This window comes from Lampris incognitus, chromosome 2, assembly GCF_029633865.1.
Source record: "Lampris incognitus isolate fLamInc1 chromosome 2, fLamInc1.hap2, whole genome shotgun sequence".
In the NCBI taxonomy this organism is placed as follows: domain Eukaryota; kingdom Metazoa; phylum Chordata; class Actinopteri; order Lampriformes; family Lampridae; genus Lampris; species Lampris incognitus.
The window spans coordinates 15,121,849-15,136,441 of record NC_079212.1 but is presented as its reverse complement, the minus strand read 5'-3'; the positions used below and the strand labels follow the sequence as shown (position 1 = coordinate 15,136,441).

At 45.6% G+C, this 14,593-nt stretch overlaps 1 protein-coding gene across 1 annotated transcript in view; it reads right to left on the bottom strand.

Moving 5' to 3' along the window:
- The window catches only part of LOC130108549 (membrane-associated guanylate kinase, WW and PDZ domain-containing protein 1-like), a 105,841-nt gene that overhangs the window by 39,604 nt on the left and 51,644 nt on the right, over positions 1-14,593 (bottom strand). The window contains 7 exon segments of the mRNA XM_056275533.1: positions 1,339-1,448; positions 2,363-2,420; positions 7,494-7,532; positions 8,244-8,326; positions 9,472-9,694; positions 12,280-12,468; positions 13,696-13,815. Coding sequence (XP_056131508.1) covers positions 1,339-1,448; positions 2,363-2,420; positions 7,494-7,532; positions 8,244-8,326; positions 9,472-9,694; positions 12,280-12,468; positions 13,696-13,815 — 822 coding nt within the window.

The following is a 14,593-nucleotide window of genomic DNA, read 5'->3' as shown; positions in this document are numbered from 1 at the left end:
TGGCCATTTACGTGTGCACTGTTTACCTGAGGAAGTGGTGGCACCAGGATGTGATGAGGGAAGACGACAAGCCGGTGGAGCGAGTATGATGCTCGAGGCAATGTTCTGCTGGGAAACCCTGGGTCTGGCCATTCATGTGGACATCAATTTGACACATGACGCCTACATAAACATCGTTGCAGACCAGGTACACCCTTCATGGCAACGGTATTCCCTGACGGCAGTGGCCTCTTTCAGCAGGATAATGCACCCTGCCACACATTGTTCGGGAATGGTTTGAGGAATGTGATGAAGTGTTCAAAGTGTTGCTCTGGCCTCCATATTCTCCAGATCCTAAGCTGATTGAGCATCCGTGGGACGTACTGGACCTACAAGTCCCATCCACGGCAGCTCCAACTTGCAACTGACAGGACTTGAAGGATCTGCTGCGAATATTTTGGTGCCAGATACCACAGGACACCTTCAGGGGTCTTGTAGAGTCCATGCCTCAGTGGTTCAGCACTGTTTTGGCGGCACACAGGACCAACGGCATGTGGTCATAATGTTTTGGCTCATCAGTGTATGTCATCTGGTATGAGTCCAAATCTTAATGGTGGTCAACTTACTTTCATCAGCAGTGGGGGTTTTTTTGCAACTTTTGGATTATCAAATAATAATGCTTCACAAGAACTTCATTATACCGCATCTTAGTGATGATAACATGTAACACACATGATATTTGCGATATGATATGTTTGTAAGGATGATGACAACTTTTGACTTCACACACCAAAACAAGAGACTTTTCCAATGTTTTTATGGTAAAAAGCAAATACTATGGTAGCTCATGTCTTGAAAAGAATACAAAATGGTACGTAACATTATAATCCTTAATTAAATTAAATAAACAAGGATCCAAACACTGAACAAGAAAAGAGAGCTTGGGCCAGTTCCCTTCACATGAAATCGCAACAGGACATACATGTTTGGTTATGAGCACATTCTTGGGGGACTGTTCACCATGTTATGTGGTTCTATAATATCTCTGTGATGTATTTTTCATTGCCGGTTTGCATTATATTCGTATTGTTTTGCCTTCACTGTTTTTATGCAGAGAACACAGTTTCTTTGTGTATCAAATGTGCTGTGCATGTGACACTAGTCAAACGACACATTTAGTAAATTACAAGGTTTTTATTTCCACTTTGACAAAGAGTTTACTTCTGGTATAGTCTGCGGAGAAAAGCTTTCTGGCCCGAACTCAAAAGAACACAAAACAGGACGAGTCGAAAAGGACAATGACACTCGACAGACATAAAGAAAGAAAGAAATGATGCCGTGCCAGGGCAAGAAACGAACCTCGAATGTACCGCTCACCTTCAGGAGGCTGCGGCTGCTGCTGTTCCAGCTGTTTCCTCCGCCTGGCCTCCACCACCGGATTCTCATACTGGGTCTTCCTGTTTATATGACTGAGATGGGGAGACGGGGGCAGGTGGGATGTTTACATGGATAACGAGAAAGGAAGGGAGAAAAGAAGGAAAAAAACAAACGATAAAGGGGAGCAGCGTCGGATGAGGAAAAGAGAAGAGATGTGTGGGAGATCCCCGCCACAGTGATCAATAGCAGTGCAAGGTTGCTGTTGGGGTTTTTTGCCCCCCTTTTTCTCCCCAATTCTACCTGGCCAATCATTCTGCTCTCTGAGCTGCCCCGGTCGCTGCCCCACCCCTTCTGCTGATGCGGGGAGGGCCGCAGACTACCACATGCCTCCTCCGATACATGTAGAGTTGCCAGCTGCTTCTTTTCACCTGACAGTGTGGGAGGGTCACGCTATTCCCCCCAGTTCCCCCTCTCCCCCCGAACAGGTGCCCCCACTGACCAGAGGAGGTGCTAGAGCAGCAACCAGGACACATACCCACATCTGTCTTCCCACCCGCAGACACAGCCAATTGTGTCTGTAGGGATGCCTGACTAAGCCAGAGGTTACACAGGGATTCGAACTGGTGATCCCCATGTTGGTAGGCAAGGCAATAGACCACTACGCTACCCGGACGCCCGCAGTGTAAGGTTTTTGACAGCTTTTGTGGCTCTTAAGACTCATACGGTCAGCAACGCAGGTCCACACCTTGCGTGCACAAAGCAGACACAAAATGGATGCCAGTCACTGCTGCAAGGAAACATGACTGATGGTTCTACTGATGCTCAGGAAACGTGACCACATTACTGCGTTTTAAAGATTCGGCCTTTGTGTAAAAAAAAAATCAAAGGTGGTAAAAATGGGTCTCTGACGACTTAATGGTTTTGCTCGAATTGATATGACTCCAAACAAAACTGTTTTGCTTTGCTTTATGTGTACAGTGAGGTGTCAGTGAGGTGTTCAACTTACTCTACATAATACACGCCATAGACTGGGTCATCTATCCTCTCCCATCCTGGAGGCAGTTCTAAAACACAAGTAAGAGATATGCGTGGGTAGGTAGACACAGTATAAGAACATTATACAACACATTTGTCCACATCTTTGCAAAAGCAGAGGGAGAAAGGTTATGCGCCTTAGTCTTGCAATAGAGTCTTACTTTGCCATGGAAGCGCACGGCTCAATAATGGTCTTACTGGTAAGGCCTTCACAGTCCGGGTGATGTTTGCAGCCTATGTAGTGCTGCACATTCCCCTCTCTGCTTACCTTTGTTTATCGTGTTATATCAAGCGAAGTTTGACATAGCAGCGAGGCTTTGTTATCTTTCTACAAGGGGACAATTAGAGTCATCTTCATCATCATCATCAGTTCCGTAACCTATGGAGGTCGTAGGAGCACAGCTGATGCCTCAACAGGTTGAGTCATCACTGTGTTTCAGTAGGGGGAGTACCTGGTGGTCCCAAGCTCCTCTCCAGGTACAGATGGCCGGTGGTTCACAGAGGAACTCATCCGCCCTTTGACAGGTTTTGTTTTTAGTCCTGCTGGATGTTCACACACCCTCCTCACAACAACCCAAGGGTTGACATGGGGGTGCCGGTTTTTTTGTGACGACCCGACAGTTGCAGTTTAACGTTGTACTCAGGACACAGTTAGAGTAAAAGACAGTAAAAACATGTTCCCGGGTGATAGTGGATGGTGGTGTTTCTTGTGCAAGGTTCTGGGAAGCCTCTTCTGGTAGAGGACAGATCGGTGCAACAGTAGTCACAGTTAGCAAAAATATTGTGCATTATCATCTGAAACCCAGCCACTGAGGATGCACAAGCCAGAGCATTCTTAGTGCCAGTCCCAAGCCTGAATTAATGGGGAGGGTTGCGTCAGGAAGGGCATCCAGCAAAAAACCTTTGCCAAATCAAATATGTGGATCATAAATCCGATTTCCATACTGGATCGGTCGAGGCCGGGGTTACCAACGACTGCCACCAGTATTGCTGGCGAGCAGGGTGCCGGTGGAAACTATGCTACTGTTGGGCGAAGGAGAAGGAGAGGGGAAAGGCATGTGCAGAGGCAGCGGGAGAGGAGGAAGGGTAAGAGGGTGGAGGTGAGAGTCAGAACTTTGAATGTTGGCAGTATGACTGGTAAAGGGAGAGAGCTGGGTGATATGATGGAGAGAAGGAAGGTCAATATACTGTGTGTGCAAGAGACCAGGTGGAAAGGGAGTAAGGCCAGGAGCATCGGAGGGGGGTTCAAACTCTTCTACCATGGTGTGGATGGGAGGAGAAATGGCATAGGGGTAATTCTGAAGGAAGAGTGTGTCAAGAGTGTGTTGGAGGTGATGAGTGTCGGACAGAATGATGAGTATGAAGCTGGAAATGATGATGATGATGATGGATGAATGAATGGATGGATGATGAATGTTATCAGTGCATATGCCCTGCAAGTTGGATGTGAGATGGAAGAGAAAGAAGAGTTCTGGAGTGAGTTGGATGAAGTGGTGGAGAGTGTACCCAAGGAGGGCACGCCATCTTTAAGACGGTGATGAAAAATAAAGTCTCCAACTCTGGTTCAGTATTTCTGATGATACCCAATTGGGAGTCCTTCAGAGCCTTTGCATGTGGCTTTTAGATTATTACTTTAAAATGTGCATCACAGCATGGTCTGGTTAAAGTTATAACAGGGCAAGCTTGTCTGTGGGACCCCTACCCCCTACCTGCTACCACCCACCTCCAGCCAACCACTAAAACCGAACCCGACACCAATCTTATGGCAAGCCTTGGCCAAGCTACAATTTACAAGATAGTTCCTTGTGGTTCCTTCTTTTACTACGAAGAAATATGTCCGAAAACACTCGCATCAGAGACTGTAGCTGTGGCCTTTGCATGAGGGGAAATGAAACCTGTGAGCCTCGTCTCTATAGAGACTGTAGCTACGGCCTTTCCGTAAGATTATATCTGCAGGCCTTTCCTTAAAGAGTGTATGTTTACGTGCAGAGTAATAATCTGACCCTAAACTGATGAATACTACTCTGACTTTGGTAACAGCTCCTGCCTTGATGAAGACTACTAGATTTTTGCTCAATATTTTTTGAAACGGCACGCATGAAAGGTCACCGGATGTTGTTTGTACAACATGACAATGAAACGGCTATTTGCCAGTGGAGATGGAAACTCTGACACAACTGGAAACAGGAATATTCACGTTATGGTGTGCTGCAATAACACGTAAAGATAAAAAAAATAAAAAATACAAAGACCGGTGCAGAAAATGATTCATCATGCCTGCTTGAGGACTGTTGCTACCACAACTGGGTAGTAACACAGAGAAGAAGTAAAGGGAAAGCCAAGGTGATTGAAGAGAACACATTGGCACAGATATTTAAAGAGAAATTTAATGACTCCACCTGCCTCAGTTAACAAGTCCGACTCAGGCAGCTATGAGGGAACATTCACAACTAAATTACAACTTGGACATCCTTAGAAGAAAGCCACTTTATTTTGTCATGGTACAGGTTACAATGAAATGTGTCTTCTGCATTTAACCTATTGTACAGGAGCAGTGGGCAGCCACAGCATCCAGGGACAAACTCCAGTTCTTCTTTCCATTGCCTTGATCAGGGGCACAGACAGGAGTATTAACCCTAACATGCATGTCCTTTTGATGGTGGGGAGAAACCGGAGCACCCGGAGGAAACCCACACAGACATGGGGAGAACATGCAAACTGCACACAGAAAGGACCTGAGATGACCTGGGGTTTGAACCCAGGACCTTCTTGTTGTGAGGCAACAGTGCTAACAACTGTCCTGATGGCAGCCAACCACCAAAAATATTATTATTATTATTATTGTAGTGAATTCGGGGGGCAGCCGGGAATCTGCTGCAGCCAGGACACGAACCTGGGTCTCCCGCACCACGGGCAACTACGTTAACTAAAGGGTCCGACCCGTTAGCCAAGACCTAGCGAGCCTATTTATCCGTGCATGTTACATTATTATTATTATTATTGGTCATTATTATTACTATTGTTGCTGTTATTATTACTATTAAGAAAAAGAGGATGAACATGCCTTACAAAAACAAGGATCTATACCAAAATGATGGTATAATAAACCGACAGCCATGAACAATGAACTGGGAGCTCCAAAATAATAGACCTGAAATCTGTATTTGTCTGCATGAATATCTACTTCCGGACTTTTCATCAAGCAGCAATTTGTGACCATGTGTTCAGGGCAGATGGCCACCTACTAGTGTACACACAGTTCAGCGATACCTCACCGTCCAACATGCACATAGGGGCACTAACGTGCACCGTCTCAGAAGCAACAGGCTGACTGATAGGGCCTATTAAGCTGACACACTCTCATTAAGATGTTGACATCTCGGTTTCCTCTTCACTGTATTTAATTTCAAAAAATAGACATCAGCTTTGTGTGTTAGTGCCTTCCACCAAGTCCAATAAACACTTTTGGAGCTGGCTGGATTTCACAATCAATAATCACAGACTGTCGCCATCTGATCTGCTGGAAATAATAGGGGCTTGTAGACAGACATTCAAGGCCTTGTACATATGAGTCGGAGATTTCATTTCATCTCCGGCTCGTTGGTGCCACCTTCAAGAATCAACAGCAGAGTCATTTTTTTTCCCCAGTCAGTGGTGCAGAGCTAAGTACATCTATCAACCGGAGGCATCGGCCAAACACATTCCAAATATGTTTTTGTGCATAAGAGAAAAATTGCTCCTGTCACTCTCTTTTTCCACAACAAACAGCAGCACACCATGTGAATAGCTCCTGCACCGAATTGGACCATCTAAAATCCCAAATACATACATGTGTCAACAACATATTCTTTGTTATAATAATAATAATAAACTACTTATATAGGATCTTTATATAGGAGCTGGAGGTGGCAGAGTTGAGGATACTAAGATTTTCATTGGGAACGACGAAGAAGGACAGGATTAGGAATGAGTATATTAAGACAGCTCAGGTTGGACAGGTTGGAGACAAAGCAAGAGAGGCAAGATTGAGATGGTTTGGACATATGTGGAGGAGATATGCTGGGTTAGGGTTACAGAAAGAAGACAGACAGACAGACAGACAGACAGATAGACTTAGCTAGATAGACAGATAGACAGATAGATAGATAGATAGATAGATAGATAGATAGATAGATAGATAGATAGATAGATAGATAGATAGATAGATAGATAGATAGATAGATACATACATACATACATACATACATACATACATACATAGGAGAAGGATGCTGAAGATGGAGCTGCCAGGGAAGAGGAAAAGAGGAAGGCCAAAGAGGAGGTTTATGGATGTGGTGAGGGGGACATGCAGGTGGCTGGTGTGACAGAGGAAGATGCAGAAGACAGAAAAAAATGGAAACGGATGATCCGCTGTGGTGACCCCTAACAGGAGCAGCAGAAAGTAGTAGTAGTAGTAGTAGTAGTAGTACTTACATAGTACCTTTGTTAACAAGGTTACAAACTGCTTTACAATAGAATGAAGAAATTCAAAAGACACATGTTAAAACAAAAAAGCCAATAAAGCACCAATGTCAATAAACAATTAAATAAAAGATAAAATGAGATGAGAAAGCGGCAATGAAAGCTAGGGGCTCAAAAGCCATGCATAAAATAGTAAAGAGCAGAATCGCACTACAATTAAGCGTTTTTGTAAAAATAAGTCTTTAAAGGGGATTTAAGAGAGGACACTGTGCTGGCTGACTAAGTTCCTCAGGCAGGTTATTGTAAAGTTTGGGGGCACTGATTGCAAAAGGCCCAGTTACCTTTTGTCACAAATCTGGACTTTGATACAAGCAGTAAAACTGCGTCTTAGGATCTCAGGTTGTGTACACCCTGGCACATTATGGGGCTAAGATGTCAGGAAGGTAGCTAGCTAGTGCTTGTAAGGAGCTACACTGAAGGAACCAGTGGATCAGAAGTACTCGCACATCATCAGCACATGTCACGTGTTACATGTCACACGTCGCTCCCAACAAGGTGACGTGAGAGAGTTTGAGACGGTAAGACTCTATTTTAAAACCAAGACGCCGAGCCGGAAGGGAAAGCGTGATAAAGGCACATACCTAGGTCACTCTCCAGGTCCTCTGTATGTATCCCTTCTTCTCCAAGGCGAAGAAAGCAGGATGAAACAAAGAAAACAAAATGAAGAGCGGAAAGGTGACGGGGAGTAGGGGAGAGGAAGGTGACGGATAAAAGGAATCGGAAGCAAATAAAGAATGAAGTGACAGTCCAGAGAAAAGCAAGAGAAGGGAAACAGAGATCCCTTAGTCTTAAAGCAGATATCATCAAGAAGTAACAGCATCCATGATCCTTTTTTCACCCTTTTTGAGTGAGAAGCACAGATTTTTATTTTATTTTTCAAATACTGATATTTTCTTATATCGCCACTTGATGGTGCAATTTCTCAATATGTGTTATGAAATTACTGCTCGCCTTCAATTTGGATGTACATTTTTCCATTCTATTTTCCAAATTTTCGAGGAAATATTCTCACAATTTTGCATCATCTTAGCAAAACACAGAAAGCATACCACATTTAATGTGCCTGTTTTAAGTTCCTTCCAGTGAAACACAGAACAGACCATGATCTCTGTTTAAAACCCCAGTGGGGAGTGTGGCAAACAAAAATGTACATTATTTGTTATATGCATTTTGAACTACATGCAGAGCAAGTAAATTCTGAATGATCAGAATAGCCAACCAGCACATAAAGACCCCAACAGAGCCCGATGAATGACAGCTCGACAGCACCACCTACTGAAGGATAAATAAGCAGACAGCGGAGTGGCCGAGCTCACGTGCTTGCAGCTTACCATCATCGTCACACTCTTCCAGAGGTTTGGAGGCTTTGTCTCCAAGCCGAGGATCTAACCATGATGTAGTCTTTGTGTTGTGGCTGAAAGGAAATAAATACAAAGGTAGCACTTTAAAACGGACCCACAAGCTAACACGTAAAAAACACAGCAGGGGTAAATAGGAACAAGAAAACATAGCATGTCAGCAAATTTGCCTACAGAGGATCTTAAGGGATCTGCCATACAGAGAACAGTGTCAGGGTATAAGAGCATTAAGGACAGGAAATTGAAAATAAAGGGTGGCCTGATTTTCCTCTGAATGTGAGGTGAGAACATAATAGACCTCTAAAGTGTTGTAATCACTTCGGGGCTCTCAGACTACATCCGGATCCATTTCCCCTACAGCTAAAATGAATAAGGTTTTTGGATCCGGTTTATCAATCATTCTGCTTCTGAACTATAGAGGGTAAAGTAAGTGGAAATGACACATGATAAGATTATTACATATTTTAACATGTTATTGAATTATTCAAAAATGATTTTGCTAAAAATCCTGGTGTGGCTGTTCCATCACTGGGGCTGTGATTTCACACGCCGCCAGGGAAAACACAGCTTTTGATAACCTAACAATCTATAACAATTTCTTAATGCAGCTTCAAAATGATCAAAATCCAACTCGACCAATCTGAATATGCACAAGAACGCAATCCTCGAAAGAGTTGAAATTCGACCTGGACATTGTTAAAGGCGATAATTTTACACCCCCGTGCGTTTTCACATTGGACTTAACCAGGGTTGGATACAGAATCCCTTATGAGGGCAGGAAATTCATGTCACGCTTTACGGGTCTATTAAGTGATAACATTGAGACGTACAAATTCTTTAAGTGCACGGCAGTATCCTGGCATGGTGTCTGTGATGTGCTGTGGCGAGAACAGAGAGCTGGAGGGAGGTGGTCAGGTAATCAGGCTGTGATCTCTTTACAGATCAGGGCACGGAGGGATTAACGAGCTGCCCTGGAGAGCAGCAGCACCCGGAGGGCTGGGCAAGTTAGCGGGGAAGGGGGGTGGAGTGGGGGGCTGGACTAGGTGAGGGGAGGGCTGGTTGCTGGGATCACAGGAGGCATTCCCCTGGTTATATCGCACATTCAAATCACATAAAATGCCAGCTCTCTATGCTCAGGCTTTACTCTGATGTTGTAAGAAACACAAATGATGGTGCCGCACAAATTTTATACGGTACATACTCTATGAAGTAGAGCTCTCCATTCTCAGTGTAGGCCATCTCCCAGTTTTCGGGCAGCGGTCCCAGGGGGTCCTCTGGAGAGACCTGGGGCTCTGCAAGGGTCTGCTGCCCACTGTCTGCAGTGGAGATGGCCGCATTGTTCAGACCATAGGATGGAGCGTTGTCACGTGCGGGGTACGGCCGGAGGATGCCGCCGCGGCTCTCATCCTGGTCACTAGGGTTACCTGTGCACAACAAGGGAGAGGGGAAGAGACTACGCACTAAGGATCCTGGGTAACGAGCACGACACAACACAAGAAACAAACAAACAAACAAACAAACATGGTTTATGCCGCATGCAACAAAGTAACAAATGAAACAGTTGGTTTATGTGTCGTCTATGGCTGTGGTTCTCGAACTGGACCATGCAGCACCTCTGATCAAACCACAGCATCCAAGCACCACATACAAGCCACCAATCCACTAAGCCACGAAAAAATGACTGCCATAAGCGCATGCGCACACACACACGCACACACACACACACACACACACACACACACACACACACACACACACACACACACACACACACTCGTGATGTGTGGGTTGACTCAAACTTTGTGGGACCCGCGGTTGGATAAAAACCTTATTGGTGAAGTTTGGGTGGGTTGCGGCAGGTGGGTGAGATTCATGCAAAGAAAAAAATATTTCAAGATTATCACTATAAATTAATCTGCAATTAATTATCCAAAGCTCCCTAAGCCGTTTTCATCCGGATAATTTATCCTGACCCGTCTAGACCCGCCTAAGCAGCCTACGGACGCAGACACCTTTTCCATTCTTTCGGCCTTTTCCAAAATGCAATAATTCACAGTTCCGAAACTCGTTCCGGATTTCAACCCAATTTTGCAATCGACAAAAATGAATTTGGAGTGAACCCGCTTCAGATGTGCCGACGTATTTAAATTCTGTTTCGTGCAGACGCACATCACACCTGCAGCTTAGAGCAACAAACGAAAACGCGCAATTCCAACGAAAATGTGTCCACACGTAGGGCGTTCTTGTCGTCATTGTCGGGTTGGTCTCTTATTTAGTATTCTGAATGAAGTATTCTGATTCTGATTTAGCCTAACAAGCACATTTGATCTGTTAAATCCACACACACACAGTAAGCCCGGATAGTTTTCCCATGTTTCAACAATATGCATAAGTAGCCTACTAAGCAAAGATCCGATCCAGTAGCCCAAGTCTACAGTATAGTCTACCGTTTACGTTAACCTACAAAACAGGCTGAATTTATGAGTGGAGAAAGAAAAAAGAAATCAAAGCTTTCTTTTTTTCTTTTTCTTTTTAAATAGCAGGTTTGCAAAAATAGCGGGTCACAAATCCACTTATATCCATTTGCCAATTGCGGATTGGGTTGCGGGCGGCGGGTCGATTAAAGCCGAGAGCAGGCTCAGATGGCTTCAGAGCTGACTTAACACACACACACACACACACACACACACACACACACACACACACACACACACACACACACACACACACACGATAACATGGTTGTACTATTATAAGACTGGTTAAGTATATCACAAATCTGTAAGGTTCAAATATTTGTTGTGATGAGGTCTTAGTTTTGTCATGGTTTTGACGAGGCTTTGCTTACAACACATTTCCAGTCATCTGGCCTACCACTAAGAAGCACTAAGAGTCCTACTGTTTAGAAACCACTGGTTCATGGTTTCCCTCCCCCTTATCCCGAGTATGCCCCCCAACCATCTCTCATGTACTGAATAGGACCCTGGAATATGCTAATCTCCCTAAGCAAGGGTATCTCCCCAAATCTCTCCTACCCCTGACAACCACCCCTTTTTACCAGTCTCCTCCCACTAGCCTCTTTCTCCCAAAACAACTACACCCCCCCCACCACCACCACCAACCCCCAACGCCACCCTTCAGTGTCCCCACCAGCCCTGGCCCACTGTCCTCCACCACTTCCGCGGGCTTTTCAGGGCTGCTGAAATGCTAATTCACCACCCTGGCAGTCTGGCAGCAGGACATAGAGAGGGCATAGATTCACAGCATTAAGAAGAAAAAAAAATATCCAGGAACTCTTCCCACATTTCCCAGGCCAGAACTGGAGAGAAGAAAGGGCTCAGCAGGACAAAAAAAAATAAATATATATATATATCTATATATATATAGATATATATATATATATTAACACGAAAACTTGACTTTTGAAATGTTGATGCTCTCACTATTTCACCTCTGGCGTGGGTGTGCACGCAGATGAGCCACCGCGATAATAAAATGAAGGTCATCATTATATGATGGGTTACTCTGAAAAGAGGATTAGTGTAAAAAGCGGGCCCAAACCCAAACCTGAATGTCATCCATTGGATTCATCGGCATTTCATAAGGGGCAAAGCGTTTGAAGGGCAGGAATGTGAGAGGACATGGGGACAATGAACCTTGTGAACTTAGCCTGTGAGCTACCGTTTCACAAACGCACCCCTCCTCACAGACAGATGGCAGTGTTTAGAGCCTCACAGAAAGAAATCAGCATCACAAAGACATGATGTAACCGCCAGACACCCAGTAACGCCAGGCAGAGGTAAGGAAATGAGCACAAACACACTCTCTGTATCGCACACACACACACACAGACACACACACACACACACAGACACACATCCTTAAACAATAATCTATGACGTAGAAACATGATGCAGACACATGCAGGTACATGCTAAGAGACAAAAAGCCACAGATAAATCCAGCGCCACATGTGAGGAGGCGGTCTCAAACAGCACAAGCCCCTCACCTGTAAAACTGTTGTTCATTTCAATGGCCTGGTCGTCATCGTCGTCGTCAGCAGGCACTACTCGGGCGTTTTGCATGTCATTGTAGGACTTGGTGCGCTTGGGGGTGGACTGCTGAGAGCCAGCATCACTAAGAATCACTGTCCCAATGACCGGCTGCCTCGGCGGCTTGGGGGTCCCATAATAGTTACCTAGGCAACAAGAGGGACATTAGCATGCTTGAGAGAGAAACAGAGAGAAAAGAGAAGGAGGGCGAAGGAGAAACCGGGAGACAAAGGACAGAAGGATAAAAAAAAAACCCTAGATAGATTTTGGGACCAGGAGAAGGATCTATGAAATCTCCTATAATCTTACGCAGCGAGAAGAAGAACTCGAGCTGGAGCAAAACGTGTCCTAAAATGGTGGAAGTAAGCAGCTGGTGGGAAGCGGGGCTGCCGTATAGTCCATCTCTCGCAGGCTGAGGGGGTAACGCTGTATTGTCTGGCCACAGCCGACATGCCCAGCAAAACACAATGGACAAGCTCACGACACAAAGGCCCCAACTGATTACACTTCTTTCCGACCGATCTTCTCGATAGCGGAGTTGTTTATATCTGTCACCGCGCGGGGCATGCCAAGTAAACACAACACCTTTTGCATTCACTGTTTAATGGCTGACATATCTGGGGGTTGTATCACAACAAAAAAAGTTGTTTTTCTAAAATTCTGAATGGAATTTTTTTTTCCCTCCACCTCGTGTAAATGACCCACTTTGTTTGCTGGGATGACCGTAAACTCCCGTGGACAGGTATTTGACATTGTCTGCGGGGAGGAGAGAAGCGTGCCAACACACAGTGAAGACGGTGCCAAGCAGATTAAGGCTGTGACATTCTCTCTGCCTGCCCCACATGCAGGCATGAACACAATCACACACACACACACACACACACACACACACACAAACTATTTTGCAAGCATGAGATTTAGCAACACAAAGCCTTAAAAACACAACACAAAAGCACACATGACCACTGGGGGGGAAAAAATACAATCCAAGCATGCTCACCCACGGACATATACACACACACACCCCCCGCATAAACATGCTCACATACACACACCAACACACACACGGGTTTGCGTCAGTGTGTGAGACAGCACCGTGCCAGCACTGTCCTAATCAGAGCGAGAGGGGCAGATGTGGAGTGACCTGCTGTCTCCTGCATGCATCTCGCCCCATCATCTGCATTATCATCATCAGCATCAGCCGGGCGCACCGCGCCGCAGCCCGCCTGCTGCAGCAGAACAACTGCCGAAGCCTTTACACAAAACTCCGCCTGGCTGTGGAGAACCGGGGCACCTGGACTACTACGGGTTGCACGGAGCGCGAGCCACAGCCGTCATCGATCATCAGCTGTCACCACCCTCGTCATGCTCACCTTCATATGTTCCTATTTCCAGTAGCGTGCCACTCTCCTCGAGCTCTAGGAAGCCTTCCACGGACAGGAAGTTGTAGTCCACCCCGGGGACCTCTCCGTCTCGCGGGGGCCGGGTCGTACCTGTGTACACAGGAGAACACAGTCAGGTTTAGGCAATCACAAGGGGGGAAATTCAGGTATGAAAGTGGATAGTCGACAACTAAACCTAAACCCGATGTGATCTCTGATGGACAGATCCACGTAAAGCTGCTCCACGTTCAAGACGCCCTCACGGCGACCATCATTTACGGCCTTACGTCAGACGCCAACACCCTACACAGTTTACTTCACCTCTGAGAGGACGACATTTAGTCACAGGGGGCGCTTTTCAAAACAGGAAATGAGTGCGACCTGAAATGATCGATAAGACTGGGGTTGTCATTCATTCTCAGGAGTGGAAGTGGAGGTAAGGGCGGCTGTCTACACGACGCCGGTGGACACAGGAAATTGAAAAGTGTTTCCAGCCCCTATCGTCCTCACCATCTGATGGGAAACCGGCGGCTTTTAAGAGGATAACATAAAGATCCTCTATATCAATAAAGACCACACATGCACGTTACACCCTTAATTTTTCCTGCTGGCAGTCTCCAGTAGTAAAACTGACCACGACGCAACACGATGACAAGTCCTTTACCGTTTCTGTTGTTACTGCTACTACTGTACAATATTGTAAGAATGACAATAACTGCACTGTTGTGCATTTTAAGACTACACAACAAGGGGCGTCCGGGTAGTGTAGCGGTCTATTCCCTTGCCTACCAACACAGGGATCGCCAGTTCGAATCCCCGTGTTACCTCCGGCTTGGTCGGGCGTCCCTACAGACACAGTTGGCCGTGTCTGTGGGTGAGAGTGGGAAAC